The 18529-nt window shown below is 34.3% G+C and overlaps 1 protein-coding gene across 1 annotated transcript in view; it reads right to left on the reverse strand.

Moving 5' to 3' along the window:
* pcxa (pyruvate carboxylase a) overlaps positions 1–18529 on the reverse strand; it is a 233831-nt gene that overhangs the window by 208241 nt on the left and 7061 nt on the right. Inside the window, exons 2-7 of the mRNA XM_056446283.1 lie at positions 12698–12839; positions 9924–10108; positions 6575–6740; positions 5472–5617; positions 5129–5246; positions 2362–2513 (exon numbers count right to left, since the gene is read on the reverse strand). Coding sequence (XP_056302258.1) covers positions 2362–2513; positions 5129–5246; positions 5472–5617; positions 6575–6740; positions 9924–10108; positions 12698–12839 — 909 coding nt within the window. The remainder of the gene's footprint in view (positions 1–2361; positions 2514–5128; positions 5247–5471; positions 5618–6574; positions 6741–9923; positions 10109–12697; positions 12840–18529) is intronic.

The following is an 18529-nucleotide window of genomic DNA, read 5'->3' on the forward strand; positions in this document are numbered from 1 at the left end:
TAGACATTTTTCTTTCAACATATTTTTAAACAATAGTTTTAATAAATAATTTCTAATGGCCAATTTACTTTTGCTAGAGAGCATTTGTAAAGGGTGCCAATAAGTGGTACTGTATGATTCACTATTTTGGTACATTTGACAGTGGAAATGAACAGAAATGTGTACGGTACTGTAACAAACCATACCGCATAGTGGAAAGGGTCATTAAATTACCAAGGATTAATTTTAGGTAGCCAGAACGGGAAAAAAAAAAAAAAAAAAAAAAAAAAACTTTATAGTGCACTTTGATCTTTGAAACTTTTTAGACCTTTCGTGTTCATAAACAGTTAAATTACACATTACATGAAAGGCAACATCTCAAAAAGCATGATATGGCATACCTGTCAACATTGTGATGAAGAAACATGAGATAAACCCCTATTAAATAAAAGAAAATGGACCAAACAAACCCCAAATTGATCTGAAATCTCTCTGAAATCAGTTAATTCAGAGGAGTTTCATTATAAATAAGCAGAAGGATGTTTATTGGGGACTTTTTACCAACAATAAAATCCATAGCATACATTAGAATAAAGTTGCAAATAAAATAAAAGGTTTAGGAGATTAAAATGATTTCCCTAATATAAAAATATAATATAAAATATATTGCCTAATATAAAAAAAAATTTAAGTTATCAAATATCGTTCCCTTTTTAAATTCACTGTATATCTTAAATATTAAAGTTTCTATGGTTATTCTATAGTTTTATTAACGTTAAACAACAACAGAAGTTTATGCTCATTGAAGAGAAAATTTGTTGTTTTAAATAAAACCCACTAAGACACACATGCTTACATATTATTATTATTATTATTGTGTATTTGTCACCCAAATCCCAAAGTATCCACTTTCTCTTCTTTTCAAATCGGATGTACAGCAGGCCTTTAAAGAACAGCGACTACGTTTACATGGATATCAGTAATCAAATGATTTGTCTTAATCTGAATAAGACAATAACACGATTAAAGGTGTTAACATGTCATGCATGCCCCCCATGACAAATGAGATATTGGATAAGTATGAACTGCTGGAAGAGTGTTGTTTTAATTATATTTGACACCGTATTTCGTGATGCAGGTATCTATGGTCCTTCACTGTCCTTTTCTGCACGGTAGGTGCAGAAAAATTGTGTCATAAGATTCTGACGGTATGATAACCTTCAATAAAAATATTACGGTTTCACAATATCACTGTATCGTGATTACTGCTCTAAACTTTTCCCCACTGAACACAGTATATTTTATTTTAGCATTTAAAATATTTTGAAACAAACATGTCAGGCTAAATAATTAATATAAAGTCATTGACTTGAAAAGGCATCTTTGGATACCTTTCTTTTCTTTGAATATAAAGTAAGTCACTGTAATATTTAAGTTTATAGCGTGCTTGCATATTGGTTTTTATTTGTTTCTTTGTTGAATGTTTCCTGAATCATGGACTGACCAGTAGCTTTTGATGTGGAGGGTCTTTTCTGCTGGAGATACAGTTGCCCTAAAAAAAAACTTAATAAAATAGTCGTAAAAACATGTAATAAAAAATATTTCATGATTAAAAAAAAAAAAAACACAATAAATTACAAATACCTTAGGAATGGTATAACAGAAAAATTAACGGTTTTAAAACCTCGATTTTTAAAGTGTACCTTAAAACTGGTTATCGTCCCATGTCCAGTGTGTCTAGACGACTATCCGGTCGCAAAATGTGGCAAACACCCTACCCGACTGCATGATTACATGTCTGTTCTGCCCTGTTCTGACTAAAATCAGCATTCTCCACATCTTAATCCGATTTCTGTGTAGTTTGATTATGACCTTAATTGGATTAAATTAATCAAAAATTGCTGTTTACCCGGTAGACTCTTAATCAGAGTATTGTCTTAAACGTATTATATTATTAGTGTCCATGTAAACGCACTTGTTGTCTCTATCATTCTGGAGCGCATCCTACAGAAGAGCGACAATGCATTTTAACGGAAAGGAAGGGGAATGTGGCTGTTAATTAATCTTAAGTCAAAATTAAATGAAAGTATAGCCTAATTCTCTTGAACAGATTTTACAGTTAGAATTTTCATAGAAAGATTAAAAATGTGGGAAAATATCTAAGAGCGTTGATAGCGGGATAAAATGATAAAATATTTTGAGGATACTTGGAGGATTGACAGGTATGTAATAAGGGCAGTTTAATACTAAGTATATGAACAAAAGCTCACCAATCTATTCTTTCGATGCTTAATCTTTAGCAAAAAAGTGACATCTATTAGCAATTCCTAATTGTTTGGGACAAAGGCCATCCTGCCATCTGTCAGAGATGTTGTCTTGTACCTGTCGAGCGAGGTTGACCGAGTCAGCAGTGAGTCTGTCTCTGAGGTGCGGGTCCAGCTGTGTGGCCGGTGCGATCTCCACCACCTTCTGGTGTCTCCTTTGGATGGAGCAGTCCCTCTCGTACAAGTGAATGACATTGCCATATTTATCTCCTGCACACAATGGGCCGATCAACTCATTGAGCATTACACAGAAGTCTTAAACCCATCTGGTACTGTAAACAAAGCCATCTGCTAGCATTTCTCCAAAATATAACAACAAACAATCGTATAACTGATCAATAAACACTGTGCAAATTAGCAGGCAACAGAGCGCTGCACTGTTCGCTGGTGAGAATAAGGATGGTGTATGCAAATCCAAATGTGTGTTAATTACCCCACAAGACAATGTATTTATTTAAGGCAACAATCGAATTTGATGTTAGAGGTTTTGAAAGATGCTTCGTCAACAAGGTCTGGGAACTTATAAAGTTCTGGGGAGTTATAAAGTTAAATCCCGTCACGCGGTGACTCTGCTTCTTGTTACAACTTGGTATTCATGGGACACATTTTAATGTAACATTTTTATCATAGTCCAAGATGTTCTAGACTAGAACAAACAATTATTGAAGACAAGATTTAAAGGCACAGCATGTAATTTTCAAATTTTTCTTATTCATAACAAACAAGCATAATTTGATGATGCTGTGACTGAGTGTGGAATCATGGGAGTTGCTGTCTTTATTAAATGAGAAGTGCGATAGGGCACAAAAGTAATGGAGCTTTTATCATATAATAGTCATCTACTTTTGGTTATTTGAGTCATGATCATGTGGGAAATAAGCAGCATTGTTTTATCAGCCAAGATATACTTAATTTACTAAATATACTAAAATGTATGCTAGTTAAAAAATTAAAATAAAAAATAAAAAAATAATAAAAATCACCATGTTCTCTGGAATTGAACATGCTTCAAAACATTTAGGATAATGTATATTATCAGCAACATATATTATATTGTTCTAGTTGTTTTGGGATATTGTAATGACATAATCTTATATATTGTGCTCTTTAAAACTGTAAAAGCACTATGGGTGTACTGATATGAAAATTGACTGTTTCTGATACTAATAATCTGAATTAGAAGGAACGCATGTGAAGTAGATCTACCAGTCTAAACAATCTTTGATTCATCAGCCAATAAATATGTTTTTAATCAGGCTGATAATGATAACATTGATCCATTCATCTCAGCAGTTCTCAATCCTTATCCTCAGGACAGCCCGCACTGTATATTTTGCATACGTTTTGTTTAACACATATAATTCATCTTATAGCTCGTCCTGAAAAACCTTAAAATGTAAACATCTTAATTTCACTGAGCTTGATCTAAACTCAAATATGATACCATTAAAATGGGTGATAAAGAGTTTTAAATCATCCATTTGACTTTTTTCTAGATTCAAAATATCTTGCCCAAACATAGTGGTGAGGTTAAATGCGTTTATTTTTTTCTATTATTCAAAACAAATAGAAATTATAAGGAAAGGTCTCACAGGCCCGTAGCCTAAAAGTGGACCTTTTTTTGCATTTTTCCCCCCACATTTTGTATTTGATTAAAAAGTTTAAATACAGCATTTTGGTGTCATTTTCTTTACTATTTTGTGCTGTTTTCTGGAATCATGAGCATCCTTTTTGCAGTAACAAAAATAATGACTTTTGTCAATTAAGGTCTGTCAAACACACACTACATGCGTGTTTTTTTTTTTTTTTTTTTCAGTTTTACGGGGACTTCCTGTAGAGGCAGACATATAGAGATTTTATAATGCAATATGTTGTGATAATATGCACAATATTGATAATTATTTTAACTTTTAGAGTGCTTTTTAAATATATTCAGATTGTATTGGATTTATATTCAAACAGACACTATTATTCAAACATTTTTTTATGGCATGCAAAACTCTTACTTGGGCTTTTTGTTCGTTAACATGTTTTATGCTTATAATAAATATATTTTTTATATAATTTTGCACGTTACGGGTGTTTGGCTGTAAAAGCGTACCTACAAGTGTTTCTCCAAACAGGCACAGGTCAGACTTTCTCCAGGTCATAATTTATTTTATAATAATTAATTTTGTCTAAAACAAATTATTAGACCTGTCCAGTTTCGATTAAAATGCATTCCAGATCACCTTCTGAAGTGATTTGAGCGATCAAATTTATATCCAATAACAATAAAACGAATGAAGTGACCAGTGTAAACAGCCTCAAAAACACAGACATGACGGGATTAGCGCCTTTTGCTGTGAAGTGACAGCTGACGGTTGAGGACTCAGCTTGGTATTAAAGCCTTCATTGGACAGTTATTCTCAAATAAATTAAAGTTAAAAATAGGGAAATTCATTCGAATGCGGGCATGTCATGCCTTAACAAAATCCAAACATGTGACGTATTTGAATGCATGGAAATACCAGTGCAAGCAGTAATTCGGCTCAGCTGAGCACTTGTGATCGGATGACTGAAAGCTTATGTTACTACCAGGTAAAAACCAAGTTTAGAGCATTTTTTGTTGAGGATTAAACACTTCAGGCTGTAAATGCATAGAAAACTCAAAGCTTAACTTTTGTATTCAACAGCAGACAGCTTTAAAATGACTGAAAGTTGGTTAAATAATCCCTGACTGTAAATATTTGAGCTTAACTTTTCTCTCTCTATTTCTTTTTTTGATTTGTCAATGAGTTTTTACTAGGGAAAAACACAGACACACCAATAACAATCTCACTTACCCAGGATCTGCACCTCGATGTGTCTGGGTTTCTCAATGAACTTCTCCACAAACAGAGCTCCATTGCCAAAGGCTGCCAGGGCTTCAGAGTACGCCCGCTGATAGTTCTCTTCTAGTTCCTGATCACACACACAGTGACTGGGTCACCCAGTGCAAATACCCAACACGCCAATTCATACAGCACAAGTAACTGAACAGTTAACAAATCTAAAGGGCAAACGGGTGCTCACTTTCGCACCAATTTAAAAGCCCCCCCATTATCAAAGCTCACCTTGGAAGGAATTGAACAGAGATTGAATAAGATTATAAACCCCAACTAATAATTTTAATCTAAGACACAGTACCTCATACTCTCTGACCACCCTCATTCCTCGTCCCCCGCCACCATACGCAGCCTTGAAGATTATGGGGAATCCGTAGCTGTTGGAGAACTCTTGAGCTTCCTGCAAACAGGAGATGGGAGCGTCTGTCCCAGGAACCACCGGCACTCCTGCAGGATGAACAGAAAATGTGTCATAGTACTTCCACGGCATAGTTTAATGCCCAGGATTCAAACCTGCAACCTTTCAATTACAAGTCAGGTTATCATGTCAATTTAAGAACATGATTTAGAAAACACTTCCGTTTTAGATGGGGTGCAACAATTGCGTTTTGGAAGTTAAAATAAATAATAAATTAATTTTCTCCAGATGCGATTGCAGTTTTAGAAAGTTGTAAACTGTTGAAGATCCATATACTAAGAGCTTCAAGGTTGTTAATCATGTTTATATGTGCATATCCAGAAGCCATTAGGTATTTTATTCTTTTGTTATTGGGAGAATATACACAATTACAGAAAATGTTTACAAGTATATAACCATCTTCCATATTTTACTTATGCATACAAAATTGAACAAAATATCTCCTATGATAACGTCATTAGTTAATACAGCATATTTTTACCTTTTTTTTTTTTTTAAATAAAGCATCTAGAATTCCTGATGAAAGACATTTCCTACTGTATATGATGTTAAATTTAGTGTGTGTGCGTTATATACAGCTATGAAAAAAATAAGGTGTATGTAGGATTGACATTACCAACAGGTCTGACTGTACTCTGAATGCTTTTGTAGGTGTTTGGTTTCTTTTGTTCTACAAAAATATTCATGACAACCAAGAAGATTTTACAGCTAAAATGTCAAATGTATAGTTTATTTATTATAAAGTAAGAATAGTTTGAAAGCATAATAAAAGACTCATTTCAGAGTTTTATACCAGAGTTTTCAAATCAAAAATACATTCATGTCTGCTCCACCAGTTGGTTGTTTGGTTCATTAGCTTATAACCTTTTTTAATGCCCATGCAAAAAAAAAAAAAAAAAGTAGCTAAAAACAACAACAACAGACACCACCATAACATCTTCAGTGACACAATTGATGATATAACGCATCATGATGAAATACTGTACCAGCGCTGATGGCAATGGCTCGGGCCTGAACTTTATCCCCCATCTTGCGAACCACATCTGGGGTAGGACCAATGAAACGCACCCCAGCATCCACACAGGCCTGGGCAAAATCTGCTCGCTCTGACAGAAAGCCATAGCCGGGGTGAATGGCATCCACATCATTCGCCTGAAAACCACAGATAGAAAAATAATCACCATTTAGCTGCACTATTAACAATAAAAATGCCAATACTAAAGTGACTGCTTTACTACAAGCTTTCATTTATTACTCCCAATGATGAGGCTATTAAAAAGAAGATTCATCTGCATTTACACGTCTAGCATTTATACAAGGTTATTCAGAGCAGTCAACAATGCATCCATGTCAGACTAATAAATAACACAACATAATGAGTAAACATTCTTCAGAAATCTCTTTATATGTGCAACATTTATGCTCATTTTGGAAGAAACTAACACTTTCAGTAACAAAATAACATATGCTATCATAGACATGTAAACATTCCCCAGTCATCAGTGTGTTACATGGGAATTTTGACACGTTGCATATTAGAAACTACACTTCTTCATTAAAAGGCACAATAATTTTTCACTATTATTTGTAATTATAATATCCACAAACAAACTAGAAAGGTGTTAAATATTTTGCTGATATTTTATGTACTTGCATTATCTAAAGTGTTTTGAAGGATGTTAAAATCCATAGAAATAAGCAATTTTAACTGGTGAACAGACCACGTCCCGTGTTACCATGCTAATGATGTCATAAACCCTCAATTTCTGGTTTGGTTTAACAGAAACAATTATCTTGCACATAGCAACATTACAGAATCTTAAAATGTATTTAGTTTTAGAAAACAGAACTGTCTTTGTTAAAAAAAAAAAAAATCAATGACTGATAACTTGACAGAACCATTTCTGCCATTCTGCCTCTAGAGTGCTTGTATTCACAACAAACAAAGGCATATTTTAGAGTTGTGGTTTTCATTTCATCTTATGGGACTCGTGCAGAAATCATGTTTTTACAATCCCACTTGTCTTTCACTTACAGTAAAATCATCTGTCTTTCCCTTAGGATGATTATCTGTGACAATGTACTACTAAAGAAAACATGCATGATTAAATGTAATGTTTGATCATTTGTGTTAATTTTAAAAAGCAATAGATCATGGGAATTAATGGCAGAGTTTAACTGTTGCAGTTCATGTTATGACAAGATGTCAGGAATGTTTCACATGCTTAAAAGCAACATGGGCCATTTACTAAGGCAAGCATTAGGTGTAGTGACAAGCTGTTAAGGCTATTGATTTGTTTACTGAATAAGTCATAGACTGACTGACGGTGCGTAGACTGTTGCTTGAGGTATTTAATAAGAAAATGAGATGTGGGAAACCGGCTGCCTGTTGAGCCTGATTTTACAGCTAAACTACAGTCTTTTCTTGTAGACTCTGAACCCTTTTGTCAGAAGGCATAATTATGTGCAATTGCTGCTTTTTGCGGGCTTGTTTGTACTCGAACTGTCCAATCACAGCAGACTGTGTGTGTATTCTTCAGGTCACAAGATCCTAATCTGCCGTAACCCCGTAAAAACACTTTCAACAAAAGCTACAGGTGTTAAAAACATGTGACAAATAAATACTGGATGAGAGAGAAAAAAAAAAAAAAAAAAAGTTCCTTATGTCATTGTGTGAACTGCATGAGAATAAAAAAATATATTTAAGAAAAAAAAAAAGTTAAATAAACCCTTTAAAAGCTTGGTTTCTAAACATTTACTTAATTTCATTAGAAAAATAAAAATGACCACTACCATGTCAGTATGAAAACTGCATAATTTTTTTTAACTATTCAAAATCAAAATTAATATTAGCAATATATTATATCTATTTTTAAAATATATTGTGTGAAAACTGCATAATATTTTAAAATATATTTAAATTAATTTTAAAATAAATCTTTAAGTAATTTATTGTTCTAAACATTAAAAAATAATAATAAATAGCCCATTACCATGTCACTATGAATCTGCATAACAAAAATTTATTCAATAAAATTATTTTAAAACCTATAAACTATTAACAAAAAAATTTTTTTTAATAATCAGTAGAATAAATGCTAGAGTAAATGTTCAAATTTTACATTAAAAATGCATACCAACAACCGTAAATACAGCATTATAGGTTTATCAACATTTGGAAAAAATATAAATAAATATTTTTTTTTGCTCAAGATTAAATTGAGGTGGAAGGATTAATAAAAGACAAGCTGTTATTTATTCTTCTGGCAGCTAGTAAAACCTATTTAAAAAAATAATATTAAAATTAACAGTCACCTAGAGTTGAATGAACTTATACAGTACACACTATATATATGGAAGAACCTTATTTTTCATTAAGAACACAGACCGAATACTTTTTTCTCATTTGGAGTAAATGGATTGAGTATTTCACCAATTTGCCCGGATTATTCTTAAATTGTAACTTTTAAAGTTTAATATTATGTGTCTAAATGTATATATTTTCTTCGTTAAAAAGCAATCTTCTAAAGCAGGGGTGCCCAAACTTTCTTACGAAGGGCCAAAAACCAAACTTGACTGAGGCTAGTAAGCTGAAGGTAGTTGACATACGTAATTTCCTAATTTATTGAATTACATTTAAAAATAACTAGAAAACATTGATTAACCAATACAGTATTTTTTTTTACATTTTATAACGAACTTCTTAAAAGTATAGTAAAAACAAAAACATTTATTTATGGCAGAATGGAGTTACACTAGGTTTTGCCTTGATTTGCACACTGATGTCTTCTGCATAGTCCTCTATCCGTCGAGACATCATTTACATTTTTAAAAATACATTTATTTACAATATTTAATTTAAACATTTATTTTCAGGTTTTTTTGTAGCTCAGCAATAAAACAAACAAACAAAAAAAGGTTACGTCAAATTATAAATGACAATCTCTTTTAAAAGGCATTCGCCCCAACTCTCTCCATCCTTCTCACTCTCTTCTTGGATGGGATGGTGGGCCAAAATCAAAGGTTACAATGGGCCAACTTTGGCCCGCAGGCCCTTTGGGAATCTCTGTTCTAAAGGATTTGTAGCTCCCCATGTTTTACCATTTATAGTTGTTAAAAGGGTGGAAATTACAAAGCATATGCAATATCTGTAAGTCTCTTTCTGCATGAGAGATTATGTTATATATGCATTTTCTTTTACAAACTCAAAAAAAAAAAAAAAAAAAAAATGTATAAAAAAATGTTTTTGCTTAAGGAAGGTGACAGAGCAAGCAAAACTGAACTACTGTAAGAGAGATTAACAGAATCTACTGTAGTGAGGATGCAGCGTCTGACCTTGGCCACTTTGATGATGTCTGGTATATGAAGGTAAGCCGCTACAGGTGGCAGCCCCTTCCCAATGAGATAAGCTTCGTCTGCTTTCTGTCTGTGCATCTGTCCAGTGTCCTGCTCAGAGTAGACGGCCACTGTGCGGATGCCCAGCTCTGTACATGCCCGAAACACCCGGATCGCAATCTCACCTAAAACGCAATGAAGACACACAAGTCATGAGTACACAGTGCATTCAAGTTGTGTTTTTTAGACCAAAGCAAAATGAGAGATTACATTCAGAATAGCAATACTGTACTCCCTATTATTTCTGCACTAAATAATACATAATTTAGAACTGTATTGATGTTAAATAACGAAACATTTTGGGGAACATGCACAATAAATGTTAATGTGGACACTTGGGGTGCTTTCACATCTACACTTTTGTTTCGGAACCTGGCGCATTTCCCTAGATACCACAGTTCAATTGGCATATGTGAATCCAGCAATCGCGCTCAAATCCACGGCAAAACAATCGGTCTAAGATCGCCTGAATGAGGTGGTCTCGGCTCAATTGAAAAACTCTGGAGCTGATCCATTGTAGTAAAGCAAGAAAGGCTATATCACAGTGTATTCTGTGTAATATGAGGCATATATACGGCTATATGAAAAGAGAATTATCAGTACATCTCATGTCAAATACGAAAGGGAAAGCATGCTAAACTATTAACAAGAGCAGTTTGTTCATTAGGAAAACTGACTGAACAGCAGTCTTGGTTAATCTGTTATTTCTCTCTATAAATGTAAAGCATATAATGCAGAGTTCTAGCCAATGGCTCAGTATGAAAGTGTCTTTTCTCTGATTTATACTTGGTGACCATGTTTGTGGGTGTCACCATTCAAAATTAAAGTGCAGATTTTCACTTATGTCCTATTGCTCATCGTCATAAATTAAAATAAGGACACATGACAGCTGAGCGGGACTCTGCAAAATAAACCTTGAATATCTGACTAATGTGAGAGGAGTTTGCTCGCACATGACTTGTTTTAGCTATTTTGGTCTGTTTAGAAACTTTGCCATGTGAAAGCGAACTGCACCACGAACAAAAGTGCAACACTAACAATTTTAATCACTGTTTCAGAACAAAATAATCAATCCACAGGTGTTAAAAATATGAACACATCCTTAAAAATATGAAATATTTAGATTTAAAAAAAATTTTTTTAAAGAATTAGGTAACACTTCATCTAATTGAGAAATGTTAATATTAAGTAAAAATAAATATCAATATTAAATGTATAATATATCTGCAAACCATTATACTTGTTATAAAGAGGACAACACTGAAGTTTGTCCATTTTTATTGGATTTATTATTTCAATTAATAAATTACTACCAGTTTATTGAAATAATGCAATAATACAATATACCATGATAAAAGATTTCACAATTATTGTATGAATAAAATGAATCACATAACTGGTATATATACACAGTTATTCAATTATTTAGTGATGCATAAACTACAAATTAATAGCAACATTTGAAAATATAATAATTTGTTATTAAAATAACTATTTGTTTTCCAAGTGAGAGGCATTTACTCTGCGCAGGACAGTTAATTATCTGAATGAAAAAATAAATAAAACACTAATTTATTCGCTACTCTGAAAAATCCTTTAAATCTGAAGGCAACAAACAGTAAAAGCAAAACAACGTGAAATGCACAAATTTTACAAATACTAAAACAGTCAGAAATCTTTTAATTTACATACAGATATAATAAAACAATTTTTTTTTTTATGTTACTAAACATTAAATCTCCACTTCAACATCAAATATCAACAGTGAAGAAGAGCTTACAGACTGCAACTTCATCATCACTTTCACCCAATTTAAAGGGCCCCTATGTTACCCCTTTTAAAAGATGCAAGATTAATCTTTGGTGTCTCCAAAATATGTCTAAAGTTTCATCTCAAAATACCCTTCCAATTTTTATTAATCAATTCAGAATATGCTCATTTGAGCTCAACAAAATGAATTTGCCCATTTTAAGTTGCAAAGGGTAATGCAGAGGTTAAGTGATAATGCAAAGTGTTCATTTAATTGTTATTTTTAATTTAATCCCATGCAAAGTGTGCTGGCAACTGCACATCCACTTGAAATGATTGGAAAATATTTAATATTACAAGTAAACTTATTATAATAAGGGCAGCACAATGGCACAGTGGGTAGCAGCGGCGCCTCACAGCAAGAAGGTCGTTGGTTCAAGTCCCAGCTGGGTCAGTTGGTATTTCTGTGTTGAGTTTGCATGTTCTCCGGTTTCCCCCACAGTACAAAGAAATGCGCTTTAGGTGAATTAGGTAAACAAAATTGCCCATAACATACGAGTGTGAATGTGAGAGTGTATGGGTGTTGGGTTGCAGCTGGAAAGGCTTCCGCTGTGTAAAACATTTGCTGAATAATTGGCGGTTCATTCTGCTGTGGGACTTAGCCGAAGGAAAATGAATGAATGAATAATAATAAAAAAAAACTCTTTCCACTCATTTCATTTATCAAGTAAATGTGTAAATATTAAATATATATTTACTTAGGAAGTTCTAGTTAGCCTTGACACTTATTACAATTTAAAAATTGAGACAGTAAATTTATTAGATTTTACCACACCAAAAAGTGCATAAAACAGACACAACGACAGGATATAATAATTGGCCGTGATCCTCAGCTGTTTTTAAACAATCAGCCAGTGACCAGCACTGCAGAAAATTATTTTTCATGAATGCATACACAGACTTACCTCTGTTGGCCACCATGACCTTTTTGATGGGTTTGTACTCGAGGGTCTGGGGTGCGGTGTGGGCACAGCGGGTCAAATTCCACACCCTCCTGATGGCCAGCAGCCCCAGGGCAGAGTGCCGTCCTCCCACCTGCAGCAGCATCTACAGCAAAAGACAGGAGGCGTTACAGGACGAAGCTTCCATCAGACTGCTGTGCTGATATCTACTAGTGTTATCTGCATGTTTAAAGAGCCCCCAGTCATTAGCAGAGTTCACACAGGAGCCGAGCTACTGCTTATAGTGAGATAACAAAAGTCGAACTGAGGAGAAAGTGAGGTCAGGGAGACAACAAGCCAGATATGATACAAATGAGTGCAAACAAATAAATGATGCACTCGGACAGGGGGAAAACAGCTCTGCTACGTGAGGAGATACTCCAGGCTGTCTTTTAGAAATTGCTGTATTTCAAGCGTATCCACACACTGGAAAACATGAACATGGTGAAGTGCCCAGAGGGCCAAAAAGAACGAAACACAATATCATATTGTGATCATGTTGCCTGTGGACAGAGCTTCAAAAGGCCAAAACCGAACACCTGAAACAACAGCAGAACTGATTAAACTCAGTGGGAATCACTGATGGATCAGAGGGACGACAAGGCCTCGGGAGACAAAGACGGAACAAAGCAGAGCAGACTATTAAAGGAGATTTATGAACACTTTGAGTAAAGGTTTCAATCGAATAAAAGTGTGAATAATCTGCTGATAAGTGTTCTGATAGATCAAGCAAAGTAAAATGGCTAAAGCTGTGGTCACACAACACATTTCACCCCATAGAGCTCCAATAATACTAAAGCTGTTCAATTAATCGAAAATCCAGTTTCGATTTCCATTTTGGCCTCTAACGATTATAAAAAACCATTAATCGAGATAAAAATTCTGTTTGAGATTTCAAATTGGAGTTCCTACAATTTATTTCTTTCTAATGCAGGGGTCACCAAACTTGTTCCTGGAGGGCTGGTGTCCTGCAGATTTTAGCTCCAACCCTAATCAAACACACCTGAACAAGCTAATCAAGGTCTTACTGGGTATTCTTGACACAATCAGGCAGGTGTGTTGAGGCAAGTTGGAGCTAAACCCTGCAGGGACACCGGCCCTCCAGGAACGTGATTGGTGACCCTGTTCTAATGCATCACACTCCTCTTGCCACTTATTTAAATTGTAAACGCTGATTAAAAGGTCTCATCTCTAAAGGAGGAACTTGGCATTTGTTCTGAAAATATCCTGTAAATAATATTTTAAGCAGTACACTTGCATCTTCTGTAAACAAGCATTTGAATGTAAAAATAAGTTTTAATGTAATGGAAAATGTCGTCTCAAGGCATCTTAGCGCAGCTTTTAATCATAGCCAATGTAGCACAAGTAAGGCACAAGAATGGATCCATCATCCTACTTGACCAGAGATCAGATGTGGTGGTAAAGTGGCCGTAGAAGAATAAATTTGCCACAGCCTTTAACACAGGGCGGCACAAACTTGGTCCTGGAGGGCCGGTGTCCTGCATATTTTAGTTCCAACCCCAATTAAACACACCTAAACCAGCTAATCAAGCTCTTTCTAGCTATACTAGAAAGCTCCAGGCAGGTGTGTTGAAGGAAGTTGAAGCTAAACTATGCAGGACACCAGCCCTCCAAGACAGAGTTTGGACAACCCTGCTTTCACAGAACGGGGGTCATGTGACACATAGGGGAAAGTAATTGAAAAAAATCGTCCTGGAAAAGTTTGATTGATTATAGATTCTGAATGTCGATTTCATTTCGATTAATCACCCAGCTCTATATCTAATCATCTTGTTTAAACCGGGGCCTCTTTTCTCAGCGCTGTGCGACAGAATTTTGCATGTTCAAACTCTAGTGACCACAGCATTACTTGCCTAACCTGCTTCTATTCTGTTGGACGATACTGGATGGTGGCCAGATAAGGAGGTAGTCATTATCCAACCAAACAGGTGTGACAAGGGGTGCGTCTCAATCAACTCCCTTGTAGAATAGTGAGGCAACTCATCAGGGGCTCAGCCATTTTAAGTGCTGTCTCAAATTTCCAAATTATTTCATTGCATTAAAACATTTGCTCTCTGAAAAGGCCCACAGTGCAGGTGAGCAGCAAATGGCAAAAAAATTTAAATGAATTAATTTAATTTGGAGCAAAAACAGACACACAGGAACTGGCTTCAGATATGCATGTTGCGTTTCTCACAGCTGATCGGTCAGGTTTAAGTTTATTGGGTTTAACCCAGACTAAAACCAGCTATGGAGCTGATTACCTGTGTAGCGCAACCCAATCAAAACTAATCCATCTTGGAAAATCTCAAGACTTCAAGTAGGTATTGCTGCACCCCAGAGACCTCCAAGTGAGAGGTACTAGACCGCAAGTAGGTTGGGTCACCACCAAGTAGAGTTGGGTACAGGTGGTGTAGATGTAGTAGATATTAATAAAAGCATCATGTTACTGTGAGGTTGGGTTTAGGGTTGGTGTAGGCATTAATAAAAGCACAATATTGGACTCCGCGTCATTGACAAGACATTAAATAAATAAAAACTTCAGGTTTGTGCTGCCCACTTGGAGCTCAAGTCTCACCCACTTGGAGCTGCTCAGACCTCTGTTTATACCCTTCTCCAATAGTTTGCTCAAACGGTTTATTTGGACCACGATAAATATAGTGAATTAAATATAAACTTTTATTAACCCTTGCATAAAACTAATTCCATTGTACGGACAAACATTATTATTAAACTTTTCTCAACTTTTTTTTTTACAGGTATAACATATATATTATTTACAGATCGGAGAAAAAAAAAAAACATACATATGACAATATGAATATGTAAACAAAAGGTGTTTGACAAACGACAGGCCTAATAAAGCAGTTTGGAAGTCGAAGGGAAGCAAGTTTGGCCTCGTTTAGACTAATACGTTTTAGTTTTAAAACGACACTTTAGAATGAAAACGATCCACACTGGTGTTTCTAAAAAAGTTCTTCATCCAAACAACAATGATGAAAACACACATCAAGTGACCACACACACTCTGGGAGCACAAAGATAAGTTAATATATTATGTGACCACGTACACTTCTGCACATTTGACTGATTGCTTGCCTTTTCCCGAATTGTATAAAACTTAGTAGTATTGATTTCTATTATTGATTATTAAAACTAATATTCAGCAAATGAGACCGGGTATGTTTTATATTTTACCCGATGTGTGCTTGGGAGTTTGTTTTTTACTTAAAAATGAAAGGATACAAGACTGAACTTTGTGCACTTGATAATGAGAAAAAGCCCCAATCAGATGGAGCCACGCCTTCATTTTCAGATGTCTCGGTCCCCCAAACCCCCCTGACCAAAACGGCCTTTTCAGAGTTTACAAAACACTGTCCACATTACCCCAGAGTTTTTAAGCCCAGAAAACAGAGACGTGACCATAGCGAAACTTATGCATTTTTTTTAACTAAAATGTAAAAGTGTAAACGGGGCCTTAGTGTTCCTTCTAAACTCCTCATTTCCCAAGAGTTTACACTTTTCTAACTGGTCAGACAGTGCAGCCTGTCATGACTGATTTACTGCTTACAGCGATTGTCAGAAATGCGCAATAACACATCTGTGTTTAAAGTAAGTCTAATAGTGGCCTAAAAGATGTCTAAACGTATGGCTTGGCTAAAACAAGTCTAAGTTTGGACAATCTAAAAATAGCTCAAAAACTAGACTAGTCATCATATACACATGAATGAATGACTGCACAATTTGACTAATCTGTGTATCTGATGACTAGTCTAGTTTGGAGCTATTCTTAGATGTTATTTCTTAGATTTATACTGACAGACCAGGTTTAGCCTTGTTTTAGCCAAGACCTCTATGTTTACATTACACAAAATAATTTGGTAGGTTCCTTCCATCAGTGATCATAAACACTGTAGACAACGACAATAGTATATCATTTCTATTAGTTTGTATCCAGTTTCACAGAAATGGCTTAGATTAAGCCAGGATTATGCGGAAAAAAAATCCAAATCATATATTACATTCTTCTAAACACAGCTAATTTATGATCAATGTCTTAAAAACTCGCTAGAATGCATGGTATAGTCCCTCAAATCACTCAGTGGTGTTCAATTAGTGGCCTGCAATGCCAAAATGTAAGTTGCAAAAAAGATTGTAAACATGACAGATGTTGTGCAGAGTGTTATTTGTTATAAAAATAAAAATTTTAAAATAATTATACCTGCTACACACAACAAAGTCAATGTACAATATATAAAAGACTATTTTTTATATTGTAAAACGATTAAATTTTTCATATTGACTTTTTTATATTTTGTAGTCAATTGTAAGGGGAAAAAAATGAATTAAATGACTGGAAAAGTCCAGCATATATCACCAATATAAATTAAAGTCAAAAGAAATTTATTTTCCACCAAAATAATCAATTAGAAGCATTTCTAAAATGGAGTCTGAATTTGAATTTCCCTATTCATTCTTTTCCATGTATAAAGAAAAACAAACTTCACATATTTACATTTTTTGTTAAAAACAGCTAATTTATTGTCAATGTTTGTAGCCCTAAACAATTAATGAAGAAAAAACTTTGCGGTGACTATTTCAGGGTCTCAAACACTTGCCAGAATGCATTGCATAGTCACTCAAATCACTCAATGTTGTTTCACATGTCCAAGACTGTGATAAAAGGAAATAAAAATCCAGTCTACAATTACTTTATATATTGAAAAGTCATTTTGTGCACGTTTTTTTTTTTTTTTTTCACCAAATCAGTGACATCATTTATAAATTGGGCATTTAAAAGTTAAAATCCTGTCATTTTCTAAGCGTTTTAGTAGTTTTGATCAGGATTGAGGTCAATTAACAGATTTACGCAAAAAAAAATAATAATAATAATAATTCATCTGATGCATTTTTACAGCAGTTTAATTTATCAGATGTTTTCATCCTAACATAAGAAAAAGAGTATTAAATTTGCCCAGAGTGTATTGTTGAGTTGTTTTTAAAATTTCAAAGCATTTTCTCAAAATATGTGTAAAAATAAGATTTGTCACCAAAATCATTCTGGCTAGCTGAAACACAGAAAACGTTATGGCCACATTAAGACTCAAAATCACCCCAGAGTCGATGAAAACATCCTTAACACTACATAAGGATTAAAATAATTAAACAATTCAATTCTTCATCATTCCCTTTTTTATATTTTGCTGTGAATGTATGGGTGAAAAAACAGAACTAAGTGACTGGACAAATATAGCATACACCCCCAATGCAAATTACAAATAAAATAATTCAAAAGTCAAAACAAATAACTAATTTTAAAAATCATCAATTAGAAGCACTTCTAAAATAGTTTGTTTAATTAAAAAAAAGTTTAGATTTTAATTTCCCCATTCATTCATTTGCATGTACAAAAAAGTTTGTGATTATTAAACTCAAATTGTTTAAATTAATTTTAAACTTTTTGATGGTTCAAATGATGTCAATGTCAATATCAACAATTACGTCAAATGTGTACTGAACCAAACTTTGTTCACCGAAGGCATCTGGTTCATATTTGCCCATTTCCTAACAACAACAAAAAAACGTTGGATGATAACTTTTTACAAAAGGTCATATAGCAAAATTGCGCTCAAAGGTCTGCCTACTGCAAAGGAAAGATATTGCACCAGCACACGGCCACTCAGATGAAAAGGCAAAGGAAAAACCTAAGGAAATTAAAGCACATTCACATCAGATCTGCAAAACACTAAATCCCATGACAACAGCTAAGAATGACTTCCACTGGGAGCATATTTA

The sequence above is a fragment of the Danio aesculapii genome, chromosome 21 (assembly GCF_903798145.1).
Source record: "Danio aesculapii chromosome 21, fDanAes4.1, whole genome shotgun sequence".
NCBI classification, from domain to species: Eukaryota; Metazoa; Chordata; class Actinopteri; order Cypriniformes; family Danionidae; genus Danio; species Danio aesculapii.